Raw genomic sequence first — 25,985 nt, 5'->3', positions numbered from 1 at the left:
GAAATAACTTTATAAGCTCTATTGGAAATCAAAGCGTAAACTTTGTTCAATTTTGTTGTTTGTTTTTAATGACAACAGATTGACAACGCAAAACATAAACAACGGCTTGAGCTATAACAACACAGTTAATAACACAAATATACAGGGAAAGCAACCCTGATTCCAGCCCCCCTCCCCTACCACGCCGGATGGTTCTTCCCCTAAAGCGTTGCCAATGTCAACCGTCAAGAACACCCCAACAAGCCTTACCCCCTGGAAACTCCATCCCATTGTCTTCGGCGTTTTCAATGCCGGCGCACATAAAAATTCCGGCTACGTTTACCGTGCGGGCTACGCTTATAAACAAAGTTTGTTAATAATTCTCAGCCAACGGACGCGGTAAACAGTCTCGCATCTCGCGTGTGAAAATAAAGTCAGTTTTAAATCGTTTAGGATGCGGAAATCACTTGCAAAAGCCAACAAGTACGAGTAATACCGCGTCTTAAAATCAATTTCCTGAACAATTATTGAATGCTTGTCTATGGACAAATGGTTCGGGGAGAAACGTCTCTGGCTGTTTGGTAACCATCTTCCACTTCTGCCCAGAAGGTAAGTCATGTTCGGCACATTGCATTGCATTGAATGGTAAAGACTGTCCTTCGTTGTTTTGGTCTAAACTTGAACTTGAAGATTGGCGCGCAGATAAAACTTTGGCCCTGATGTTGTTTTGACTTGACCTTAAGCCTTGCGGATAACCTTATGGTGAATTCCGACTCGAAATCGTTTGTATACGCTCTGGATATTTCGTTCACAAGCCAACATTTAGATATCTCCTTTGAACGACCAAAAGTGACAGTTTAGAGCTACTCAACTTACACAAAAACTTACCAACAAGCCACAGGACCGAACGAAGACAAAAACTCCAATCAAATTGAAATTCAATCAAAACGAATATGTGTGCTCAGAAAAAGAACCGAAATGAACAAAAGGAAGCAGAAGTGAAATCAAGTACAGAGACATCAAATTGCATTGAAATGCGTTCGATGTTTGGACTTAGCCCCCATAACCCCAACTCCTCGCTTGCAACATCCACGCTTACCATCCAATTTCTGACAGGCCACACAAGCAACTCGAAAGGAATATTGCATACTTATGGCAGCGGATGATATAGCGGTTTTTAATGCTTTTCCTCCTTTTTCGGCACATGTCAACGCCATTTGCGCTTCTGCTCCAAGGGAAGCGAAAAGAGAATACCGAATAATAGATAAAAATAAGGGAATCATTGTTCTGATGGAATACATATATTTGACGAACTAATTTTATTCGGTGCGATGAAAAGGGAATGAAAGAAAATAAATGTTTACCAGACTGGAAAAAAACAATGATTTAAGTCAAATAAATATGTACCATAGTCGAAAAAATGATTAAATATTTTGATGAACACTTTAATACAGATTTACTGTCAAACATCCTTAACTTAATCTACAATTAGCCACAAAAAATATGAAAAATAGTGAAAAATGTTAGTTATAGAATACATTTTGTGAAAATGTATACACTCAATTGCCAATATATCTAGTTAGACTTATAGAGACTACGAGTTAGAAAAGTTCGAGTTACGGAAGCAAACTTTTATTATTGATCATGATCATCAGCCAACCCTATTAAGTTATATCCACCAGACGTATGAACTTACGGAAGATCACTTTTATTATTGATCACGATCATAGGGCGAATCGATCTGGCCATGTTCACCAGACGTATGATCTTAAAGATCTAAAAAACTATAATAGATATATATTATTTTAGATGCATATTTTAGAAATGTCTACGCAAAACTAGTTTGTTTACAAGTAATAGAGATATTGAGATATTGAAGATACAAGTTCTAAAGCGACATAATTAATACAAAAGGCTTCATATGGTCAGTGGAATGCCATTTAATATACATGTAGATGGCGCTGGCGTCAGTAGTGGCGCCATCTGCACCTTGTGGCGTGTAACTATATTGAAATGAGTGTAGAATAAAGAGTATCTGATGATCGAGGCACTGGTCTATGGCGTTCCTTCTTGTTTTCAGTAATTTCAACCAAAATTACATTAAATAAGGGAAATTTTCTAGTGCAGGTAACACAAACATCGTGAAAATAACATTCCTCGATCTAGGCAGACTTGTTTTCGATTCACGATTTAAGTTCGTCAGCTGGGTATTCGCTTTTGCTGGCAATTGACAGTCGCTCTCATTCCCACAGTGAATTCCCAGCTCGAATGAGCCCTTCTCACCTAACATATTTGAATCCCCTTCGAGTCGTTTCCTTTTGCCCGGCTTGAAGCACTGATTTCGTGTGCCTCACTGTGGCATGTGGCAAATTCTGGTTTGGCAAGCCCCTAGATTCTCGTCTGCCTGCCTTTGCAACTCTCACTTCTCGCATAATGCGCCTGGCTCATTTGCATGTTCCTTTGGCTTTCCCCAGCCACATGCTTTTGAATCCAAAAAAAAAATCTTAAGCAAAGTGAAAAAGCATTGCCGACACGAGACACGTCAAAAAACAGAGCCGTTTCTTTTTTGCACCTGTCTGAGAACGAGAATGTCACTCCATGCATAAAGTATTCATGATGTCCGTTGCATTCGAAATCATGTATCGATAAAATAAATAGACGAGAGACCGTCGAAGTGAACCTTAGTCATCCTGGGACCCTGCAACCGTGCGAACCTTTGGCTACGTGCAATGTTTCACAGCTACTCGTACTACTTGCCGCAATCCTTTCAGAACTCGTTCCTCTACCGCCTCATTCAGAAGATCCAGGTGTGCAATGAGCCGGATTTAGTTGAGGCCAGGGAGTACAGGTGGGTCGATTAGCTCGGTTCGTGGGCCTAATTAGCTTTGCCAACTTTTTGCGGAATGAAAGTGAAATAGTGTGCAAACAGCAAAAACCAGTGGAGAGGAGCAACTTTTTCCCAATGACATTTGAGTCGGCTGGTGTTGCAACGGCCTTGGCCTTTAATTTCACACGCATATGGCTCTTCCGCCCTTCGACCCCCTTTTTATTCGCCCGTAAGTATGCAACGCTTTTTGCACAGACATCGCACAAAGTTTCGGTCGCTCGGTGCGTGTGTGAGCATTTGGCATTAATGGCTTGTTATTTATTGCATTTTACGCTTGTTTTCCCAAAAGGCCACGTCAACACAACCCATGCCACCAACCACGGTGTATTTTTATGGCCAAAAGGTTCACGGACTTCGCAAGGCAATGTTGGGGTTTTGCAAAACAACTTTTCCTTGCTTGCCAAATTATTTCTATTTTTGCTAATACACATACTTTGGAAATACTGTATACTACCTAGAAAATTTTCATATTCACAAAGAATACTATAATGGAAGTTCTGTTTAAAAATATCTTAAAGTTATTCATAACAGCTTGTTATCCATTTCTTGATTTTTCTAAGGGCGTTTACCGAAATTCAATTTTGAACAACAATAAAATATTATCTAAATGGTTTTAAAAAGCAATCAACTTTAAATAAAATCCAAGGTATCAAATTTTAAACATTAAAAATAAATTGTAACATAATTGACCACTCAATGGCCATAACTCGCCAATAAATTTATATCCTCAATTGTTAATCTATTCCTACAAATATGTGTTTCTCATTTTCCGGTAATATCCATCATTCCATAAAACTTTTACATAAAATAATAATCCTTCCCACACCAAAACCTGGGGTCAAAATCAGAAAGGCAAACACACAATAGTCCCGATTATAGAATAAACTTCAGCTGGAAATCGTTGACCCCAACATCAAATGCAAACATCATGCCAACGACATGAAGAATACATTACTATGGAGTGCAAACAACTACATAGAACAATTAATAAAAAAAAATACAATCAAAAGCCACAAGAACAAAGGTAAAATCAAAGTGGGGAAAGTTAAAGTGCTTTCGCGGAAAACAAAAGCTGTCAAATGTATAAATAGGCAACCAGCCAGGTGGTAAAACCGGAATGGGGTCGTCACGAGTTTTCTGTAATTATGCAAATTGAATCGAAGAAGTCAGTGGGGGGCACCCATCGTTCGAAAAGGTGAAACATCAGGGAAATCGACTTACAACAAGGCATAAAAAACGAGGGATCCTGACTAAACATATCCCCTCATTTATACCTAACATATTACATATGCTTGGTAATTGTATCTAATTTATTTCTGACGCTCACCTTCGTGTTATTCCCTGCATTTTAATGCATATTTAATGAAACACGCAAGACCCAAACAAACAAAAACACAGCAATCAAAGTCGCCAACGGCCAACATGGCGTATGTGCAATGTCCGTCGATGCAATCGAGCGCCCACAAACTCCGGTTCTCTCCAAACACGGTTCTAACCAAAGGCACCTCAGTCGTTTGCCGGCTCTTAACGTCTGCACATCGTGTCGTTCTGTCAATAGCCTTCGCGACTTTTTGTTGGCCCAACTGAAGTAAACACGGAAGCCCGTAACGAAAACTAAATATAGAAATACAGTGTACTGGAGAAAATTCGATGACACAATGAAAATGTTTGAGATTTCAAAATTGTTTTCATTGCGAAGGTAGGATAATTAACAAATAGTGTGTAAATCAAAAACTAAAACAGTGACAAATAGTTTACAAATATTATAAATGACTCAACACCATTAAAGGCTTTTAATTGCCTTAGTGGTATATCTTAAAATAAATACGTGGAAATGCATTTTAAAAGTTTGAACAAACAGATTAATAATAAGAGACCCTTGGCAAACCAATTAGCTACCCAGAAATGTTAACGTAACGCAACCAGGGAAAGCTACCCCTAATCATGTTATAATTGCACCGTGATCCAAACAATAATATGTGATAAGGACCCCAAATGAAATCCACCCCAAAGGCAATAACGACCACCAAATTGCACTGCTGCACCAGTTAAGCCATAAAGAATCCTCCAACAATCTATGTCAAAGAACCCAGTTCCCAAGAACTCCGCCAGGTAACCCCAAAAAGTGTGGGGAAAGCGGCGAAGAAAGCCAAAGAAGCACACCTTGAATGTCTTCCGGTCGTCGCTGGGAAAAAAACAACAAAAGGGGAGAAACTTCTTGAAAAACTTTGGGGCAACTGCGCATGGATTTGGTTTTGTTGTGGTTTTTTGCTTTGTTAACTTTGGTCGCATTGCTATGACATTGGCCAGTGGGGTGGAATCGACCCGGGTCCTCGGAACTGAGTCCTGAGAACCAGGGAGCATTCCCCTATTCAGTGGTTGGTTGTCAGTCAAAACATACGTCCGTTCTAGCGGTCTATCCATTCAAATAATTATTGATCGACGGGGCATAGATGAAAATTTGGCGCATGGTGTGTATCGTAGAGTTAACCAAATCTTTTCCAAAAATAAATCCAATTCATCTGCAATTCAATACATAAATTTAGTGGCAAATACGTCAGATTTTAGCCAGATGGGTGCCTAGGTAAGTCATCTGCTTGCTACCTTTTCGGTGTCCTGTGTTGCCTTTATTTCTTTGTGCCACCTGCCACCACCACACAAATATTTAATTGCATGTTATGTTTATTACCTGCACACATGTTAGAAAAGATGCAGAAAGGCCTCGAACAGAGTTCAGTTACCCCGGCTTTGTTGTTGGCATTGAACTGTCAACTAATGGAGCCTCGACCAGTAATGCCAATTTCAAAGAAACAGCACTTTTCCAAGCCCATGGGGAAAAAATCGATTAAGTTTTCGTGCTCCTGTTAGAAAGTTAATTAGCTTTCGTTCCGTATCTACTAGGAAATGAACAATCACCTTGTTGATTTACTTTACTATTCACAAAATGTATGAAATATATTAAAGAAGGACATTTTGAAAAAGAATTTTTTTAAAAATCTCGAGGTTTGTTGAAAAAAACAAAAAATTATCATTGTATGTTTTAGCCGAAAAGATTAAAAAAGATGTACTTTTTAAGAACGATATGTTTTTTTTCAAGTCATCATTTGAAATCGGTCTACCCGAACCTTGATAGCATAATATGCACTTGGTACCAAAAAATCGATTTAGCTGTCGTGCTTATGAGCTGAAAGGTAATTATTAGGGTTCTCTATCTAATGGCAATAGATATCGATTTATTTTACTCCACAGACAAATTAGTTCAAACTTAATACAAGAAAGGAAGCTAACTTAGGCAAGCAGAAGTTTGTATACCCTTGAAGGTCGTTTTAGTGGAAGCATTGTATGTACAGAGCTTTCCGATTTTTAGAAAACTCAAAACTAATTACAGAGATTTTAAGATAATGTTCCATTTCAATTTACTATCGTTTATGATTACCGAAAACAAAATATAATAGTCTTTGTATTATTTTGACATTAACTATCCGATCGTTCTTTTGGTAATTATACGATAAAGTCGTCCGCTTTTTTAATTTTGTTCGAAATTGTAAAATATTTAAAGAATTATATTCTCAAGAATAGAAGGTGTTATGTCAAAAATCACCATAATTATAATTTTCTTAAATTATAAAAAAAAAAATTTTGTCGCTCCTATGGGAGCTATAGGATATAGTTGTCCGATCCGGCTCTTTCCGACTTATATACTACCTGTAATAGTAGAAAGACTTTTAGGAAGTTTTCATCCCGATAGCTTTAAAACTGAAAATCTAGTTTGTGTAGAAACGGACAGAAAAACGGACGGACAGATGGACGGACAATCAGACGGCCGGACAGACAGACATTGATAGATCGACTCGGCTAGTGATGCCGATCAAGAATATACGTATATACTTTATGGGGTCGGAAACGTCACCTTCACTGCGTTGCAAACTCCTGAGTGAAATCATTATCAAAAAAATCATTAGTACTTTAATAGCCATATTGAACATCTTTGATAACTTTGCACAACTAATTATCTAGATTGGCTTTGACTCCAATCTAAGGTTTGGTGGTATCCGTAAGCACTTACATTATTTTACCAAATATTTTTCCCAAATTTGACGCTTATTTTTACGTTCAAAATAAATGTACTCATTCTAAACGTTTTCTCATTTGTTTTTTGTTTCATTCCATCGAAATCAACTAACCAAATCATACCGAATTCGTGTAACCAAACCTTCATAATGTTCTGGACATCATATGAATAAAACTTGTTCAAACTGAAAACTTGTAAATATACATACACCTAAAAATCATAAAACAGGTATTGAAATACCAGAACGAAAATCACTCCATACTCGTATACACTCGAATGCAAGTCAGTCCCTGAGATCCCACATGTGTTCGTGTCTGAGCTATCAAACAGAAAAATTTCTAAACATTTTATGTGCTCAATGCAAAGCAATGCGACGTGCAAACATCAAACGTGGTCAATGTTTGAGCTTAAGGTAAACTCCACTCGTAACTCAAACTAAATGTTAGCCGCTATAAAAACGGGAGTTCCGGACTAACTCTTCTTTATAAACTTCCTTGCAGACCACAAGGTAGCAGCAAAATGGATCGCTACGAGAAGCTCAGTCGGCTGGGCGAGGGATCCTACGGAGTGGTCTACAAATGCCGGGATCGGGAAACGGGCGCTTTGGTTGCGGTGAAGAGGTTTGTGGAGTCCGAGGACGATCCAGCCATACGAAAAATTGCACTGAGAGAAATTAGGCTGCTGAAGGTAAGTGTGGAATGTTCGAAGATCCCTGGCAAAACTTGGGTATCAGATAGAGTAAGCGAATTTTTAACCTTTGACATGTACTATTGTCATAACATTTTAAAAACGTTTCTTTAGTTTCAAACGTAAAACCGTTTTTTTAAAACTTGTTAAAAAGCTTACTTTCTCTGTAAAAAAAAATTATGATTTTGCAATTTTAAAAAAGGTTAGATTACTTGGTTGTTTCTTTAAAAAAAATTCTTTCAAATTTTTTATTAACTTGTAGATACACTTACAAAAAAATTAATATAAAATATTGAATAAAACCATTACCATTATTCTTTTTAAAATGGAATGACTCGAATAAAAAGTTTTATTTTAAATAAAAACATGTCTACTATTTAAATCTTATTTTCTGACATTGGCTTAAATGAAAATGTTAGAGTTTATCTTTAAAAAGGCATCTCCAAAATGTCAGGTAACTGTCTTCCGAGGGAAAAACTGATACTGATTGAAGTTTCCACCTTGCAGAACCTCAAGCATCCGAACCTGGTCTCCCTGCTGGAAGTGTTCCGACGGAAGCGACGCCTTCACCTGGTCTTCGAGTTCTGCGAACTGACCGTGCTCCACGAGCTGGAGCGCCATCCGCAGGGCTGCCCGGAGCACCTGACCAAACAGATCTGCTACCAGACCCTGCTGGGCGTGGCCTACTGCCACAAACAGGGCTGTCTGCACCGGGACATCAAGCCGGAGAACATCCTGCTGACGGCCCAGGGGCAGGTGAAGCTGTGCGACTTCGGCTTCGCCAGGATGCTCAGTCCCGGGGAGAACTACACGGACTACGTGGCCACCAGGTGGTATAGGGCGCCAGAGCTCCTGGTGGGCGATACCCAGTATGGCACACCCGTGGATGTTTGGGCCATCGGTTGCCTCTTCGCGGAGCTGGTGCGAGGTGAAGCTCTTTGGCCCGGACGAAGTGACGTGGACCAGCTTTACCTGATCCGCAAGACCCTTGGCGATCTGTTGCCACGTCACATCCAGATCTTCGGACAGAATGAGTACTTCAAAGGCATCACGCTGCCGGTGCCGCCCACGCTGGAGCCGCTGGAGGACAAGATGCCAGCCAAGTCGCAGCAGAACCCATTGACCATCGACTTTCTCAAAAAGTGCCTGGACAAGGACCCGGCCAAGCGCTGGTCCTGCGAGAAGCTCACAAAGCACTCCTACTTCGACGACTACATCGCCAAGCAGCGGGAGCTGGAGCACGTCAGCAGCATGGAGGCGGCCAATCTCCGCCAGCAGCAGCTCGCCTCCCAGCAGTTCATGCTGGCCACAGCGGCCCAGCAGCTCCAGACGGGTCCCGCCCAGGCGGCGGCCATCGCGGCGGCCCGGGATAAATCAAAGGTGCGAAATAAGACTTATATGATTTACAGTAAACTACTAATACTAAATACTAGAAAGCCGCGAATTCTTCAGACCAGAAGGATAACATGATCCTTGGGTAAACTGCGGATTCTTCAGGACAGGAGGATTAAATGATCTTTGGTTATATATTTCAAGTACTAACTAAAAACTCATCAAAAATCGCAATAACATGTATGTCATGCATCAATGTTTCCATAGCGATAACTGATAGATTTTTTATTCAGTATTTGAAATATATAACCAATAATCATTAAGTCCTCCTGCACTGAAGAATTCGCGGCTTACTAGTATTTAGTATTATACGAGTATACCAGTATTTTTAGATCATTTTGTAAATATCGAATTTTTAATAGTATATAGTTTGGAAATTTTATTTAATACGATATAATAATCAGATAGAAGTCTAGAAGACGCCAAATTAACATAGAGATCTTTGGTCGACCAAGAAGATCGAGATGCATGAAGTATTTTTTCGTTCAGTATTTAAAATATATATAAGCAACAATTACTTATGTTGTTCTCCTTCTGAAGAATTCGCGGTGTATAATATTTTATTTGATACCGAATTTAATTGGTTAGTTCTCCTTTGCTAAAGAATTCGCGGCATAGAAATTTTTAGATAACTTTGTTAAAATCGAGTTTTAAATATATTTGTATTTTAACTTTACAATAAATATACTGTAAATCATCAAAAACTCTCTTTTATTTCCAGACTTCAAACACATCATTACCGCTGCTGCCCAGCACGCAGCATCATCACCACCCGCATCAGGATTACGTGAAGCTGCAGCCCCTGAATAAGAACGGAAATCTCCTTCATCGCACCGAGCATCATCTGCCCACAATTTGAACAGCATCTGTAATTAAGAAATGTCCTTGCATTGCAAACCATTTTGAGCAAAAATTTGCCCAAAACCTATATTATTTACTGCTGGGAATAAATGTGTAAAAGTAATCCATCAATAAATCACTGGGTGTAAAGTCAGTAAATACTTTGGTATTCATGCTACCGAACCAAACTGAATTAGTAACTAAGTCCAAAGTGCAATTTTCAACTGTCATCAAATAAAATATGCTACATAATGTTTTATTCCATAAATTTTCAATTTAGTTATTCCATGAGATTCGCAAATCACTCCAAGTTAATCTTTAATTCACTTTCCAGTTGAGTCCTGGGTCAAATCCTTTTCAGCATTGCACATACACGCACATTGAATTAAAAATCCTTGCAGCATGTCTGCTACTCAAACTGCTACATTCCTCCTCGAACTCTCAACGATTTCCACCTACTTGTTGAGCCTGCCCAGGATAACACTTTACATTTACCCAGCCAGGAGCGGATTTGGACTTGCGCCTACGCCATCTAGATTTTCTATGATTTCTATAGGAGTGGTGATATTTTACAATTTTTATTTGAACTGTTTTTGTACAATTTTAGCAAAAGTATTTAATTTTGAAAAATAAATATTTTTGGAACTGGTAGCTTAAATTATAAACCATGCCCATAAAATTCAATCAAAATATATTTTTATTTTGGATTTTTAGTTTAAAAAAGGATTATATCTTAAACCATCTATGACATAGCAACGTTATGTTTTCAAATAAGTAGAGGTGGGGCCAAGCCAAAACCCTCAGGTTAAAAATCTGTTTTAACTTACAGGTATAAGTATAAATATTTATAAGTATAAACTTTTTCCAAGTAAGAAAGTGTTTTGTTAAGTGTATCAATTTATCTTAAAAGTGTTTACAAAAATCCGTACCTGAAGTATTTTGTTGTCGACAAAGTACAGTCTCTTGGCATTTTTACCACGTTTTTTTGGCAACTTAATCCAGTACTAAGCACACGGCAGATAATCAGCGACACGTATCGTCTTACGTGTATCCTAGCCGCTTACTAGAGACTTCGTTGATGTCCTTTGGGGACTGTCAGGGAAACGTTTACCTTGGAGAAGGTAGCAAAAGGATTAGTGAAGCTTACATAAATGTAGGGTTTATAAGGAGTAGCCAAGCAAGTAAATACAAATAGATAAAAAAGTGGAAAGTCTCAAAATCATTTTAAAGAGGGTGCCAAAAATTACAAATTACCAGGGCCTTGAAATTTTTTTAATCTATTGTACTTTCCTGTCAAAATTTAAAATTGCTCACTTATGGTCTGCTTTATAAATGATTTTAAAAACATCAAAATTTTAGTGTTATCATTTTACTCGCAAAACCTAATCAAAGTTTAAGTTGTTTTCTAATAATTCAAAATAGTTCGTTAATTGAGCGTACTTAATACTTTTGCATGCATGCTTTGTTTTCAAACAAACTAACAGGATCAGTGCTGATTGACTTGGCAACGCAATTTTTTCCCAAAACTTTTAATTAAATTATTAAAAAGTTGAGCCAGCTGCAGCAGCAGCAGCTGCAATCCCAGTAGCATTAGAGGCAGCAGCAAATGGTCGGCAGTCAACAAAACTGTCAGCACATAACGCAGAAATCTCCTGAGAACAAGTCATGTCCATGTGGCCGGGATGTCTGTTGGCAGATATTCGTTGTAACGTAGACAAAGCCAAATAAAAAGTGGCACAGTATTGTTGAATTCCAGTCCCGAACTCCCTGCCTTATCCACTGCAACTCATGGTCCATTGCCGGCGTCACCAATTGTTAAGCATTTGATTTTTGTCGTTCAACCAACACAAAGGGCCGCCAAGTATTATCCCCATCCTTTTCTGCAGCTCACTTGCCGTCTCTTTCGCTTTTCCGGTCGCTGTGCACTTTGTTGGGAATGCAGAGTGTAGAATGGGAAAAGCATTTGTAAGTCGAACCGGCCATTGAAGCATCCCGCTTCCTGGTCGAGGATATGCAAAGTGTCTCGCAGACAGTTGCATAATCTGTAGTGCCGTTTATGCAAAGTGTCCACCAAAAGCTCAGGCACCGAACCAGGGGAGATTGAAACTCTGGTCCTGGTGGGGAGCTAAGGATATTGTTGAGCAAGGATCTCGGGATTGCTTGGCTCGGTTAAGTGCAGAAAAGAGGAATCGAAGACTTATTGAATAAGTAGATAAGGCCTTTTATGTTCATAGTGTTTGCCGCCATTGGGGTTACAGAGTTTTGAAATCGTAATAAATCGGTATTGCTCAAAGCATTTTAAATATTTATGAATATTTTTAGATCGAATTCTAGACAAAAAAATCTAGAACCCAAAAATGCTTTTATGTAAGAAGGCCACATTTTTAAAACGAAATCGAACTTAAAGCAATACCTCTGTTTTTGAAAACAAATATCCTTTTATCCATTACTAAGGTCTTTAAAATGTGATTACCATATTTAAAAAGACAAATTTCTTTATCGGGGGTTTCACAGAAATCTTTTTGGGTGATTTCCCCCAAAAAGAATTATTTGACACTCTGCATATATGAAGACAATATTTCTAGAACGAAGTCGGTCTGAAACCAGGACCTTTTCCTTGAATTCAGATATCCTTCTTCTCACAGTTTGGAATGTATCTTTAAAAAGTGATGACGAGGTCAATGTGTAATTATTAGATCACACATGTTACACAATATTTCCGGACATAATGTTCATACCCTCAATCATTTCCTAAAGGAATAAAATTCGTTATCAGTTATCTCGCCGAATTGGGTTTAATATACTTTTTAATAAAATATTAATGGTAATAAAGAAGAGCCTTATTATCAATTTAATTTAAAATCCACAGTAATCAGTACCATCGGTGCATTTGATTTTCGGCGTATCGTCGATTCAGGTCACTTTTGCGCTGCACATCACCGCCCACTCCATTGAGGAGCTCCTTGGGCTGCCAGTTCCGGTGGACGAACTGATCGTGCAGGTGATCCTCGGATGTGTTTAGGGCCTGCTGCTGCCACCACTTCAACTGGGGCTGGGGATACTCCGGCTGTCTGGGCAGGACGGACACCACCGGCGGATGACGGTGTGGCCACAATCCCATCCTGCTCAGTCGCTTTTGCTCGTCGATGTTTGTGTCGTGCATGTCATGCATCCGAAGCACCTGGGCGGGCTTCTCGGACTCCCTCGGATGACTAGTTCTCATAGCCAGCGGATGGAAGGGATCATCCCCATATATCTCGCGATAGCGGGCACTCTTCACCAGGCTGATGATCTGGAACATGGCCACGCAGGTACAGGAATTGTAGCCCACAAAAACTAGGGATAGAAAAATAATCGAATTATATTATTTGTTCCTCATTTCAGGGAGTTCAAAGTATCACTTACGTATATAAAAACAGCCTGCAAGGGTGAGAATTATAAGATAGCCCAAGTTAATTTGTTTCTTCAGCATGATCATCAAAACAATGTGAAGAAACGTAAAATTTATAAAGTAAAAAAACTCGAAAACTGCCAAGGGAATCACAAACCACTTTCGTAACTAATAGTTTTAAAAAAATATATTAGTTATACAAAATACAAATTTAAAAGGATCCATTAGACATACCCTCAAAGCACCATAAATACTTAAGATGGCCGCACCTATATGAGCATAGGCAATTACCTGAAAAACCGCGCATAAGCTTTCCGGGGCTATACATTTATAATAATATATTACATTTTAACTTATTTTGAATAAATCAAGAAAGGACACTCACAGTTTTGACTCCAACCGATGGATTTTCTAACCCAGCTCTTGTCCCTGTATTCCGCATCGTGTTCGAACAAATCGATTAATGGATTAAAAAACTTTACACCAATCAAGAAAATAGTTATGCTCTGAGCAAAGGCTCGAACCTGGAAGGATAAAGACTTAATACTATTTGAAAAGAAGAACATTTATAGTCACTTACAATAGCCAGAAAAGCTACGATAATGACTCCAAGTCGCACCGAGCAATAACACATATAAGATTCCATAAATAACATATTGAATTTGGTATTACCGGTAATGGCGGTTCATAAATCAGAACTGAACTGAACTTAGGGAATGCGGTGAGTCAGCTACCAACAAAAATCAGAGTAATTACCGGCAAGCAAATGACAAAACCATGTTCAAGATGCCAATCTGAATACCACGCGGTAATGGAGTCCATAGTCAAAAGCATTGAATTCAGGTTTGAATGGACAACATCTATCATTCGTTGGCCAGATCCCAAAGAGCAAGCTACAAAATGTCCACGTTAGCTGGAACTGTTGGCCCAGTTCGTCCTGCGACAACATGGTTCTCATGGAGAGCTACTTCTTTTGTGCCTCCGTGCGTCTTGGTGTTTTGTGCATTTGCGTTTTTGCCGCCGTAAGTTTCAGACGCTTGTTCAAATCGCTTGTTTTTAAACTAAATACTCATTTTCACGCGTGATTAGCTAAAAAGTACTGTCTTTATGTGGCTGATATTCTCCGATGGAACCACTTTCCTCTTGTTTGTGATTAACATATTGGAAACTCACTACAAGACTAGCAATATTATAAGAGAATCAGCTGATTGGGTGGAAAAATGTGAGTTGAATTCATTAAAAAGTTCTCTTCCGAAATAAAACTATAAAACAAATAATTAAAATCCTTTAGCTATCAAAAAGTTTCTAAAGTAGCTAAGTAAGAATAACAAAAATTTAAACCTATCAAAGAAATAAGAAGCATTTATTATTTATTCTAAATTAAAAGAATTAATTAAATAATGGTTCTAAAGTTATGACTACATTTATAGACTCATGATTTATCTTAACCATGGAGAAAAAACATTTTAGCTATTGCACATATTAGCATGTTCTTATATAAACTTTATTTACTATATTACAGATCCCAAAGAGCTAATGACGTTTTTCCAACTTTACAGCTTTTGTCATATTATAACTTGTATTTTGGCAGCATTTGGAGCATACAAGGTAAGCTAATATCAGTTTTTCAACTATAAGCGGGGTATCTCAACCTTTTTATTTGTTTTAATTCAGCTGAAGAAGTACCACGTTATACCTTTGGCCGTCTTCGAGTCTATTTTCACAGTTCAAGTAGTAGTCATATCAATTATATCACTACGGATTGCCAGACAAATCGTTCCTTCCCCTTCCCACTTTAATCCTGCTTACTCTTGGTCTGACATTCTATGCAAGTAAGAAAATAGATTTTTAAAACACAATTTTCTAAACATGGTTTTTTAGTGCTCGTGGCGTACGATGCGTTGACATTAATTGCATTTGTGCAAATTATGTTTCTGGTGAGGAGTGAACGATACCAACGACTTTATGGCACCGACCCCCTAAATCCAGTAACTGACGGAATAGATCACAAACAAACATCAACAAGTTATCCGATCTCACAGCAACCCATAATTATTTATGTTATGCCCAAAGTAGGACAAAAATTGTGGGACGTGCCGCAGAAGAAATGGTGGCAGGACCAAAAAACTGATAGTCGCATTCCACAAAAACAACCTCACGATGTCTCTTCGGATTTTTTCCAACGACAGGAACTTTTATCAAACGTCTTGCTACGAAATGCCATTAATGAAGACTATTGGACAAAGAAAAAACAGTTGGGATCGAGAAAAGCTTAGGGCATCTCTTAATTTGTACTAGTTGCTGATGGTTTAAATTTACATACACCCAAAAAAAAAATCGCCCTTAAATCAAGAAATTCGCCTTTAAATCAAGAAAATCGCCTATGATTTTCATCCAACGGCGACTCACCTTTATTTTAAATAAATAATTTTCTTGAATTTATGGTTTGCCATTTCTGGAAATAATGACAAATTTTTCTTAAATGTATGGTAAAAAACCTTAAAATTAAGGAAAAATTTATTAAAATAAGAAAAAAAATATTTATGATGTAAGACTACATCATTTTACATTTTACACCTTACATTTGAGGAATTTGGTTGGTTTTGTATACCAATGTTGAATTTTAAATGGATAAAACCGTTTCTAATTTTAATGGCAATTAATACATGGGAATACTACAGTCTGAAAATTTTTATATTTACCTGAATTTATTAAAGATTTAATTTATATAAATACTTTTTATAAACATATAAATAAATATAACAAATGGAAAAATCCTTACCTCAGACAACCCCGGCGTGAACTCGAACCCGCAACTGCTCACACCATAGCCAGACGTCTTAACCATTCGGCCACGCGTGCTTCTTGTCATACAATGACTAAAGAGGGCTAAGGTGCTTTTGGTCCAGCTTTACGCATACAAATAACGTTTATTCTAATCTAAACCTTTTTAACAACCGTTTAAACAATTTGGTAAATAGAAAAGTGAAACTAATAAGAATAAAAATTACATAAATTAAAAAAAAAAAGAAAAATAAATAAACAAAGGGTACACTTGCCGTGGCGTGGGCTCGAACCAGGTACTTTTGTTCGATTGTTTATTGACCGGACGTCTTTACCAGCTAGACCACCATCAAAATGTATAAAAAAAAGTCACTTTCTCTTAAAATATGGGTATTTCTTTCCTAAATTTAAGTAAGAATTTACCATTATTTCAAGAAAAAAAATCAAGAAAAATTCGCCATTAATTGAAGAAAAAAATGGGATTCTTCCTCTTCTTCATTACAAAAAAAAAAAAAATTATGGCGAATTCCTTAGATTGTAGGCATATTTTCTATAATCAAGAAAATATTTCTTAATTCAATGGCGTTTTGAAATCACGGGCGATTTTCTAATATTTATGGTGATTTTTTTTTTGAGTGTACAATATCATTAATAAAATAAAATTTGTTAAAATGTAGGATCTAAGAACTAAAGGACACCCAACATCATCAACATTTTATAACTATATAATAAAGTAACCAAATATCAACCATTAAGAGGTCGAATATAATTAATTTATAAGCTAAGTGGCCCCCAATGTCACGTCCTGCAGGCCTTGTTCTGTCCAAACAACACTCGATATTCGGGTTCGATTGTGGTCTTGATGAATTTTGTCATTTCCTTTGCGTATTGAAGACGAGACGAATCCTTCTTGCTGAATTCCTTTATGCCGGGACTGTGCACCAAAAATGCCGGATCTAAGACGTGGTATTCGTACCCCAACAGGCACATGGCAAAATTCTGAAATAGAGCGATGGTATCTGTAAGTATTATGAGCTGTACTGTTATTAAACTTAGCTTAAGGTCGTTTAAACGGTCTATTACAATTTGTCACATTTTACATTAAATTTTTTACAAGTATAATTTGTAGATAGTTCCTATTTCTACACAGAGAGAATTCTGACGTTCTGATCTGAGTTGAAAATGTTCTTAAAATGAGAACGGCATTTTTTGAGCTCAAAATGTTCTCTTTGTGATTGAATCAAGTTGAATTTGTACTTAAAATTTGGTTAAACCAAAATTGTTCTCAAATCAAGAACGAAATGTTATACATTTATCACGTGGTTCTTAAATCAATTTCAATTTCTTCTCAGAAACCCAATAATCTCAATATGTTCTTAAAGTAAGAACGGGAGGGACAAAAAATAGAACGAAAAGTGAGTTGCATTTCGACTTGAACTGGTGTGTTGCGGATTTTTTATAACGCGTTAGTATCTTTCGGTTAACAGCAAGCACGCGTTAGACCCTTCTACTTTGCTCTTCTTCTTCTGAACCATTCGGCTGGCACATTTCATCAGCGTTTCGATTGGTTTGCAAAAGTTTAAAGTTAAAGTAATGGAAAGTGAAAGTGACGAGCAGTTGTCAAAGTTCCTGGAGGATATTAAAATGGAGTCCGCAAGGAAATTCCTTGAAGGTTAGTATAAATTCCTAAGTTCATCAGCTCTTTTACTCTCATTTTTTGTGCTAAAATAAACGTACGTATGTATGTATGTATGGTATGTACACATGTTGTGAATTTTATAAAGTTGTAGATTTAGTTCTGGTTAATGAAAATGTATTTATAATTTGCCAGCAATCAGAAACTACAATTTTTGATAGCCATTATAGAGCGTATGAAATATTAAATGAAAATGAAGACTCACCTATTCTTATTAAAAATATAATTTCTTTCTCTAGTGCACCCTTACACAAATACTTATTAAATAATAAAAAACATTACCTTAGATTTAAATATTTATAAGCTTGTATATATACCTTAATGTTATAAGAGATTTAAGCCTGTAATTAATCACATATTATATACATATCCCATATATATTACAATTCAATAAAAGTAAAAAACTATTACAAGCCAAATATTATTATTTTAGCGTTTTTTTGGGAAGGGTATTCAATCTAGTATTTAGCTTATTTCAAGAACGATTTGAGCTCATTTTTTCCTTTTACAAGTCTAAAATGTTCTTCTTTTGATCCCAAATTCAAATAAAATCAATATCAAAATGTTATTATATTGATCCAAATATGTTCTTAAATTAAAACCAAAATCAACTTGAAAATAGAACGAAATCATCTCATTTAACTTTTTTAGTTCCTACCATTTCGTTCTAGAATCAAGAACATTCGGATCAAAATAAGAACATTTGTGCTTACACGGTTTTTAAGAACGAATGTGATCAATTCAATCACAATGTTCTTGGTTTTTCCTCTCTGTGTATCCCTTAAAAGGACTCCATCTTCAGGACATTTACCCACCTGTATGCGCTTGTTGGACTGTCCCTCCCAGGTAACCCTCTCATCGAACAGTGGTTCAGTGTTATCGCTTACGTAGAAAGGCTCCCAAGCTTTAAATTTGTTTTTCCGCAGAGTCTTGCTGAACAAATGCAGCTCATGATCTTTTTCACTAGAACTTTGATTGAACCAAGCCTCCTGACCTGGAATTATGTGGCATGTGGGGCAGACCTTCAAATGGAATATTTGTGCCTGTTTCTTTCGATAGAGGGCTAAAAGCTCTGACTTATTGGCAGGAATTGGGACTCCAGTCTCGATCTCGAAGACTGGCAGAGGATACACCCTTCTCGGCTGTTTGGGGTCCAGGGCTAGGACACTGTGATTCTTGGCCACCATGTTCAGGAACTGATCTACGAAAGCCAGACTGGGATAAAGTTCGATGTCGCAGGCGAAGATGAAGTGGGTGTTGGCCGCCAGTCTGGCTATATTCCTGCCGACATTTATGGGATAGGTGAGGTTGGCCACCGCCTTGTAGCTTTCGTTGCGGGGGATTTGGGTGTAGGGCGGCGGAACCAGGGTTCCATTAGCCAAGCATATGGGGGGCTGGCATAACGCCTCAGCCTCGTCATAGGGTACAAAATCTGGCATGTGCCGGTTGGAGAAGTACACGTGGAAGGTGACCCAGTCCCTGATGATCTCACTTCCCGGCAAACAGTTTCGTACATACCGAATCGCATCCAGTGTGGCGTTCAGATCGTATCCGGGTGTATGAATGGCGAAGCTCACAGGAGCACGCCAACTGCAAATTGTATAAAATAAAGAAAAATTGCTAGATAATGATAATGCTTGACCTCGTTTTTCTATACTTAAATAATAATGATAATAATTAAGTCAAGTAATTACCAAGTTCCTTAAAAAGTTTTATAACAACAAAACTGTTTCTCAGAAACACACGATATGGTGGTATCTGAACAAGTATAAACCACAAGTATAAACAAGTAAATAAAATAAATATTTAATATTATTTTTTAGAGATAAGTTTTAATTCAACTATATACGTTTTTTTGTGCTTTTCTTAAAAAGTTGATTTTCTGAAATATTCGGATTTTGGGGAATTCATATGACTGTTTTCTATAAATAGACATTTTTGTTGAAATCGAAGGTGTAATCAGTTGACATTTTAAGTTGACCGTTTCTTCTAATCTTCACTTATGTACAGCTGTGGTCAAAAAAATAAATATTTGTTGAGTTTTTTAAAAAAGCAAGTGCAAAAAGTTTAAAGACAACTTTTAAAGAACCTAGTATTAATCCTAGCTACAGAGCGGTAAATAACCATATAAATATATTTTGAAAAAATTTTGATAATTTGTTAGTATAGTAAGAAAAATAAGATCTATATGGCTTAATGATTCGTTTTTTTAGTTCCGGGGTTAATATTTTTCCTTGAGCTGTATATAAAATATGAATCTGGTATGCGATAACGAACTTTTATTGGAGAGCACTCACCGTGTGGCTACTGTTTCAAGATTATCGAAGAACGTATAGTCCCCGTTTGTGGTGTACGTCACCGACTCTGCGCAGCCAACTAGCCGACTCTTTCGGCCAATTACTAGATTCTGGAGCAACCAGTACTCCCCGTGCTGGAGTTTCTGGAAACGGAGCTGTCGGTTCCGGCACTTAAGCAATTCCCGCAGTTCCCTGGTGCGGGGTGAATCCTTTCGTAGGGTAATCTTACTTGGCTCTTCATTCTCCAGAAATCTTTTTTGACAAGAGTCGTTAGTCAATGATTCGACCGATTTGTGCCAATCGATTTCCGCAATCTTCTGAGCCTGATGCAAGTTCCTCCAAATTAGCAGGAGTGCTACACAGAGAATTATGAGGATTGGCCACCGTCGGATAAATTTTCGGTTGCCAAAGAATAAGCCCGCCATTCTGAATTTATAACCTTTGATTTGGGAATTCCTTTGTTCACCAGACACCGTAATCAGCACACCTTTTTATCAAACGGTTATTAAACTGCAAGCAAAACAAAAAGCCAAAGAAAAAAGAACTATACATCCGTCATTAAAGCTCTGAACGTACTGAAATGGATTCACTAACGAAACCAAAAGCTAGTAAGGGGGCCTAATTTACCTTGTCCATTGTATCATCCCTAATTATTGTTGTACTCATCTGATAAGATCCCACATAAAGTGCTTCCGAGGTAAGGGATCCCTCGATGGTTTATAATGCTCTGATAATGGGGCTTGCCCGAACTGAAGACCTCCTTTCACTTGGTAAAATATCTTGATGTATATTTGTTGATAACCAAAGATGCCTACAGTAAAAATAAATACAAAATTTATAGATCCACACAGTTCACACAGCTGCTCACAACTAACATGAAATTAATCTTAACAATCCACCTGATACTTGATTTTATGTGGATTGTTCAAGATTGGTAAGTACATATAATTTTTATAGTTATATAGTGAGAATAAGTCTTTCGAAACTTTGTTCACTTTTACTACAAATGTTATCAAAACTTTTCACTTATTAATCATATATTAATTAATAATGTAGGTATTATTTACATAGGAATACTCAAAGCACCATAAACGATTGTAAATTTGTTACTAGCACGATTCAAACGCAATGCCCACTGTGACCCTCCAGTCGATGGCGAGTATTTGAAAGAGACTAAAGTGCCAATCCAAAATATCGGACCTACAGAAGCAAATCTACTACGTTCTATAGCACTTAACCTCTTATCAGGCAATGTCGTTGTATACTACAATCCTGTTGGAATCGCCGTTATCATAACAACTCATTTGCTCCAATCAATTGATAACACTAATCAACTGTTAGTGGTCTAACTTTTTTGCCAACAATCGACTTGACTATTACCTGGATATCTGACTGAATCGATGGCGCTTACTTCAATGAATAATGTCAAAATAATTAGATTGCCTTTAAGGCAACAAAATTGATGCTTAGAAACTATCTGTGTCTTGGCTTCTCCTAATCTTTGACAGTTTGATTTTATTTCACTAAATATGAAGTTAACAGCGTGATTATAAACGCGAATTATTCAGAATATAGTAACCATGTATATACTTTTTGAATTCAATTTTTCCAAATGTAACCGTGGATTTACTTGAAAAACCGCTTCATTAAAAATGTTGTGTAGGGCATAGTAACAAACGATTGATTTTTGAATGTCAATTTCCCAAAGTAAATATTTTTCAAAAGCCTAAAAGTAGAAAAATCTACTGAGCATATTCCTCTAACAGTTCGATGGTAAAATTCCAGTAGACTTAGATGTTACTTTTAAATGTTATGGCGTAAACCTTTTTATTTTTCACTTTTTTTCAGTTGTAGCGTAATAAGACGAGCTGATGAATACTTACATAAACTCCATGCGGATGCTAAAATGATTTATTTCTTCTTTTCGGAAGTTTAATTGTGTACAATGATAGAATATAAATTTAAAATTAGAGTTAAAGAAAAATGTGTTCTTCAGTTCCGGGTACAAATTTGTTTAATTAAGTTGTTCAAACAAAAATCAATAAAAAATAATATATTTTTATAAAAGTTTTTTTCTGCTGTGGAAAAGGAAAATTAACGATAGAACGTCAATAAAGGGGAAAAAATGGTTGGGGTGATTTTTTTTTACAGATAAAAACATTAGAAAACTACAGCGTTTAACGTTATATCGTAGATCTATATGCATTTTTCAAAATAACAATCACAATAACAAAATATTACTTTGTAGACACGATAAGAGAAATTATCATAATTTTTGAAATTAATTGGAAATTTTCGCTTGAATTTCCAGTGGAAACATTCAAAACTCAAAATAATTTTCGCGCGACATAACGATATATTCTGCACTCCTTTGGCAATCGATAGACTTCACCGATTGTTGGAGTGGAATCGATTAACCGAAAGTGCCATCTCTATTATCAATTGTGTTTTGTTTACAGAAATTTAAAAACCTTTTCTGCCGTATTTACGTGATATTACAATGTCGGACAACGAGTACGAGCGATTCGAGATAACGGACTACGACCTGGACAATGAGTTCAACATCAACCGGCCCCGTGGACGCCAGAGCAGGCACCAACAGATCTACGGTGAGTTGGAGGTTACCACGATTCTGGTCAACTCCAGTAAGTAATCCCCCCTTTTCGCAGGCATTTGGGCGGATGACAGCGAGGAGGAGAGCGGCGGTGAGGGCGGGGGCACGCGGAGAGGGCGGTCCGCCCGGAAGCCCAAGGATTACACCATGCCGGTCAGCTTCGTGGCCGGTGGCATTCAGCAGGCGGGCAAAAAGAAGAAAAAGGAAGTGAAGGCAAAGGACGATGGAGGATCCGGGGCGGATCAGGATGAGCAGAGCGACGAGTCCACCGCCAGCGGTCGTCCGGCGTTCGGACAGAGCGACCCGGACAGCTCCAACAGCTCGGCCGAAGAGGAGAGACCCTCTCTGAGCCGAAAACCAATCAGTGCCCCCTTCCAACACCGCTCGCACATCTCCAGTGAACGAAATGTGGGCGCCTGGGAACAGCATACACGTGGCATTGGAGCTAAGCTCCTCCTGCAGATGGGTTACGAGCCCGGCAAGGGTCTGGGCAAGGACCTGCAGGGCATCTCGCAGCCTGTGCAGGCACATGTCCGCAAGGGCAGAGGCGCCATCGGTGCATATGGACCCGAAACTGCAGCCAGCATTGGTGGAAAGCCCACCAAGAGCATCAAGGTGGATGAGGATGTGCGCGAGGCCAAGGAGTTCAAGGAGCAGCTGAACAAGTGGCGGAAGGGAGGAAACGCTGGAGCCGCAGATCCTGTCGAGCGGCAGGGAAAGCGCTACTACTACAAGTCCGTCGAGGAGGTGATCGCCAAGGGCCACACATCGAGCCACCTGCTTTCGGAGAAGCTGAGCAAGAAACTGGGCAATGTGCCGGTGATCGACATGACGGGACCCGAAAAGCGAGTGCTGAGCGGCTATCACGCCTTGGGCCAGACCAAAATCACGCCGGAGGAGACGCTCTACGATGCCGAACCGACTGAAAAGGGAGCCGCTCCCGTCTGCGTGTTTGCCATGCCCGAACTGACCCACAACCTGCAGCTCTTGGTCAGCCAGTGCGAGCAGCAGATCATCGCCATCGACAACCAGGAGCGTGAGTGCTCCAGCCAGCAAGCAGCGCTGGAGAGCGAACACCGAAAGCTGGAGGAGATCGTCCAACTGGAACGGAATCACATTCGCACTCTGGAGGAATCTCTGGACCGAGTGGAGCGGCTGAGCGATAATCCCGATTTGACTTTACCTCAAGCGGAACTACTCTTTCGGGAGCTTCTCGAAGACTACGCTGCCGAGTTCCAGGAGTTCGGCTTGGCGGATCTTGCAGCGGGCGTGATTGCACCTCTCCTGAAGAGGGAACTAGTCCAGTGGCAGCCGTTGGAGAAGCCAACGGAGCCTTTGCAGCTGATTAAGAAATGGCGCGCAATGCTGCAAAAAGGAGAGCCGGCGGAGCAGCAGCCTCGCAACGTCTTCGATCCGTACTCCTCGCTCATCTGGGCCGGGGTGATGCCGTCGTTCCGGGCCAGCATCGCCGCCTGGCACTCCAAGGAGCATCCGCCCATGGCTGCCCTGCTCGACGCCTGGGCCCCCTTGCTACCCAGTTGGGTGCTCGACTCGGTTCTGGAGCAGTTGGTATTGCCTCGACTGGTGGCCGGCGTTCAGGAATGGGATCCCCTCACCGACACCGTGCCCATCGACAGTTGGGTGCTGCCGTGGCACGGAATACTGGGCAGCAAATTGGAGGAGGCCGTCTACCCGCAGATCCGCAGCAAACTGGGAGTCGCTCTGCGTGCCTGGTCTCCACAGGATAGGTCCGCCAGGGCCATGCTCACGCCCTGGCAGCAGGCCTTCCCCGAGGAAGAGATGCAGGAGTTCCTGCAGCGGCACATTGTTCCGAAACTGCAGGCCACGCTGGGCGAGTTTGTTATTAACCCACTGCATCAGGATCTGGAGCTGTGGCACCAGGTGTGGGAGTGGCACGAGCTCATCGATCCCATGTACATGGCTCAGCTGTTGGACAGACACTTCTTCCCACGCTGGATGCAGGTGCTCGTGGTCTGGCTGAATCAGAGTCCAGACTATGCGGAGATATCGCGATGGTACACCGGCTGGAAGAGCATGTTGAGCGAGGCACTGCTCCGCGAGCCAAGCGTCAAGGAGCATCTGCGGCGAGCTCTGGAGATGATGCATAGGGCCAGCGACGCCCTGCTGCAGCCCACGGTCACGCCCACGCCCCCGCCGCCAGTTCCTCCGGCTCCTGTGATGATGATGGATCACCTGATTCACCCGCCCGCCCAGCTGGAGTTCAAGGAACTCGTGTCGCAGCAATGCGCCGACTTGGGCATCATCTTCGCTCCGCTTCCAGGGAGACGGGAGATGGGCAAACAGGTGACTGACTGGATATGCTTTCTTTTAAGTATTTGTCTTTATTCTAATTGTAATTTCTATTCACAGATATATCGCGTGGGCAAGCTCTTTTGCTTCATCGATCGACACGTCTGCATGGTCAGCGATGGAAGCTTCAGCAATTGGCAGCCGATGGCACTGAATCATCTGCTGGAACGCTCACAAACTGGAATCCTTTAAATACGAGAAGATGGTTTGTTAAATGCTATGGTTAACAATTTTGTAAAATTAGTATCACGAGCAAATATAAGCACTTTTTAAGCACTATAAGCATATAATGTAGATTTTGTTCCTTAACAATAATGGGTTCTTTATCATAGTTAATACTTAGGAATACTACATAAAATGTACATTTTATTCATATAAAAACAAAAAGAATAAAAATATATTTTAAGCACGAACGAAATCTTTAAAAGTGCGGTCGCTACTCTTTTCATTAATTTTCGTTTTAGAAAATAACGTATTTTCCGGGAAAATTCGGAAAAATTACTAAATGCTGGGAATTTTCCTCTCCTATACCTCTCATTTTTTCTCTTTTCAAAGTTATATGGAGTATAAGTAAACGCTATCAGTGAAGCCTGTGGTGTTTTTCTTCTAAACAAAAAAATCTTGATCAAGAAAAAATAGGTTAAGAAAATAAAAGATTTTTATTTAAATTAATAGCACCTGTTTTCCAATTTAACAATCAAATAAATGGTTTTCGACAATTCAAAAATATCAATGCATCGTAAAATAAATTTTTGACATTTTAAACTCAATTAAACTCAAAGTAAAATATGAATAAGTCTTCTTAAAATTGCTAAAAAAAACCAACTATAATTCCCGCTGCCCGCTATTTTCAAATTTTACCCGCAATCACACTTCAAAAAATCCAAATCTGGCGGAAAAAAGCGGAAGTGACACCACTGAATAGAGCTCTGCTGTTGGACAGCAGCATACCCCGAGTTTCTCTGTTAGTTAACATTACATTGCAGAGTGACCGTTTGGAAGACGTAAAAAAAGC

The 25,985-nt window shown here is 39.1% G+C and overlaps 5 protein-coding genes and 1 long non-coding RNA gene across 13 annotated transcripts; 3 read left to right on the top strand and 3 right to left on the bottom strand.

Annotated features, from left to right (window-relative positions):
* Positions 1–423: 423 nt before the first annotated feature.
* LOC108009705 (cyclin-dependent kinase-like 1) lies at positions 424–10,125 on the top strand. 7 transcript variants are annotated; one of them, XM_017074281.4, is made up of 5 exons: positions 4,777–5,337; positions 5,413–5,450; positions 7,439–7,625; positions 8,133–9,005; positions 9,739–10,125. In XM_017074281.4, exons 1-5 carry the CDS (start codon positions 5,320–5,322, stop codon positions 9,874–9,876), a joined length of 1,254 nt encoding a protein of 417 aa, XP_016929770.1. In that variant the 5' UTR covers positions 4,777–5,319; the 3' UTR covers positions 9,877–10,125. The 7 variants fall into 7 exon arrangements, with proteins under 7 accessions (XP_036678592.1, XP_016929753.1, XP_036678593.1 ...); XM_036822697.3 differs by lacking the exons at positions 4,777–5,337; positions 5,413–5,450 and adding an exon at positions 424–588; XM_017074264.4 differs by lacking the exons at positions 4,777–5,337; positions 5,413–5,450 and adding an exon at positions 2,668–2,827.
* Positions 10,126–12,711: 2,586 nt separating this feature from the next.
* Positions 12,712–14,090, bottom strand: LOC108013325 (uncharacterized). The gene is made up of 5 exons (XM_017079126.4): positions 13,829–14,090; positions 13,634–13,772; positions 13,483–13,568; positions 13,263–13,416; positions 12,712–13,193 (listed from the first exon to the last, which is right to left on the bottom strand). The coding sequence occupies exons 1-5, from the start codon at positions 13,901–13,903 to the stop codon at positions 12,730–12,732; spliced, it is 918 nt and encodes a 305-aa protein (XP_016934615.3). The 5' UTR covers positions 13,904–14,090; the 3' UTR covers positions 12,712–12,729.
* Positions 14,091–14,152: 62 nt separating this feature from the next.
* Positions 14,153–15,566, top strand: LOC108007756 (uncharacterized). The gene is given in 6 exon segments (XM_017071514.4): positions 14,153–14,270; positions 14,338–14,470; positions 14,771–14,856; positions 14,923–15,030; positions 15,032–15,080; positions 15,130–15,566. Coding segments are annotated over 6 exon segments (846 nt in total). The 5' UTR covers positions 14,153–14,195; the 3' UTR covers positions 15,525–15,566.
* A 437-nt stretch (positions 15,567–16,003) lies between these two features.
* On the bottom strand, positions 16,004–16,538 carry LOC139353182 (uncharacterized). Its single transcript, XR_011604343.1, has 2 exons — positions 16,308–16,538; positions 16,004–16,239 (listed from the first exon to the last, which is right to left on the bottom strand). It is a non-coding gene; the product is annotated as an uncharacterized lncRNA (long non-coding RNA).
* Positions 16,539–16,691: 153 nt separating this feature from the next.
* LOC108007732 (beta-1,4-glucuronyltransferase 1) lies at positions 16,692–21,224 on the bottom strand. 2 transcript variants are annotated; one of them, XM_065867814.2, is made up of 4 exons: positions 21,093–21,224; positions 20,026–20,535; positions 18,544–19,318; positions 16,692–17,031 (listed from the first exon to the last, which is right to left on the bottom strand). In XM_065867814.2, the coding sequence occupies exons 2-4, from the start codon at positions 20,448–20,450 to the stop codon at positions 16,831–16,833; spliced, it is 1,401 nt and encodes a 466-aa protein (XP_065723886.2). In that variant the 5' UTR covers positions 20,451–20,535; positions 21,093–21,224; the 3' UTR covers positions 16,692–16,830. The 2 variants fall into 2 exon arrangements, with proteins under 2 accessions (XP_065723886.2, XP_065723885.2); XM_065867813.2 differs by lacking the exon at positions 21,093–21,224 and adding an exon at positions 20,653–20,836.
* A 1,202-nt stretch (positions 21,225–22,426) lies between these two features.
* sip1 (septin interacting protein 1) lies at positions 22,427–25,397 on the top strand. The gene is made up of 3 exons (XM_017090539.4): positions 22,427–22,634; positions 22,695–24,964; positions 25,031–25,397. The coding sequence occupies exons 1-3, from the start codon at positions 22,526–22,528 to the stop codon at positions 25,160–25,162; spliced, it is 2,511 nt and encodes an 836-aa protein (XP_016946028.3). The 5' UTR covers positions 22,427–22,525; the 3' UTR covers positions 25,163–25,397.
* Positions 25,398–25,985: the final 588 nt, after the last annotated feature.

Source organism: Drosophila suzukii, chromosome 2L, assembly GCF_043229965.1.
Source record: "Drosophila suzukii chromosome 2L, CBGP_Dsuzu_IsoJpt1.0, whole genome shotgun sequence".
Classification (NCBI taxonomy): domain Eukaryota; kingdom Metazoa; phylum Arthropoda; class Insecta; order Diptera; family Drosophilidae; genus Drosophila; species Drosophila suzukii.
The sequence above is the reverse complement of the archived record's forward strand: the minus strand, read 5'-3'. Positions and strand labels throughout refer to the sequence as shown.

Bases quoted from the DNA above. Each gene is read 5' to 3' on its own strand.
- LOC108009705 (XM_017074264.4), top strand. From the start codon at position 2,709: ATGTTTCACAGCTACTCGTACTACTTGCCGCAATCCTTTCAGAACTCG. The intron at 2,828-7,438 runs GTGGGTCGATTA...ACTTCCTTGCAG, and splicing joins GTTGAGGCCAGGGAGTACAG to ACCACAAGGTAGCAGCAAAA. The intron at 7,626-8,132 runs GTAAGTGTGGAA...TCCACCTTGCAG, and splicing joins GAGAAATTAGGCTGCTGAAG to AACCTCAAGCATCCGAACCT.
- LOC108013325 (XM_017079126.4), bottom strand. From the start codon at position 13,903: ATGTTATTTATGGAATCTTATATGTGTTATTGCTCGGTGCGACTTGGA. The intron at 13,417-13,482 runs GTATGTCTAATG...TAAAACTATTAG, and splicing joins GTATTTATGGTGCTTTGAGG to TTACGAAAGTGGTTTGTGAT. The intron at 13,194-13,262 runs GTAAGTGATACT...TTCTATCCCTAG, and splicing joins TGCAGGCTGTTTTTATATAC to TTTTTGTGGGCTACAATTCC.
- LOC108007732 (XM_065867814.2), bottom strand. From the start codon at position 20,450: ATGGCGGGCTTATTCTTTGGCAACCGAAAATTTATCCGACGGTGGCCA. The intron at 19,319-20,025 runs GTGAGTGCTCTC...TACAATTTGCAG, and splicing joins CTTGAAACAGTAGCCACACG to TTGGCGTGCTCCTGTGAGCT. The intron at 17,032-18,543 runs GTGGGTAAATGT...GCTCTATTTCAG, and splicing joins AGTCCAACAAGCGCATACAG to AATTTTGCCATGTGCCTGTT.
- sip1 (XM_017090539.4), top strand. From the start codon at position 22,526: ATGTCGGACAACGAGTACGAGCGATTCGAGATAACGGACTACGACCTG. The intron at 22,635-22,694 runs GTGAGTTGGAGG...CCCTTTTCGCAG, and splicing joins CAGGCACCAACAGATCTACG to GCATTTGGGCGGATGACAGC. The intron at 24,965-25,030 runs GTGACTGACTGG...TTCTATTCACAG, and splicing joins GACGGGAGATGGGCAAACAG to ATATATCGCGTGGGCAAGCT.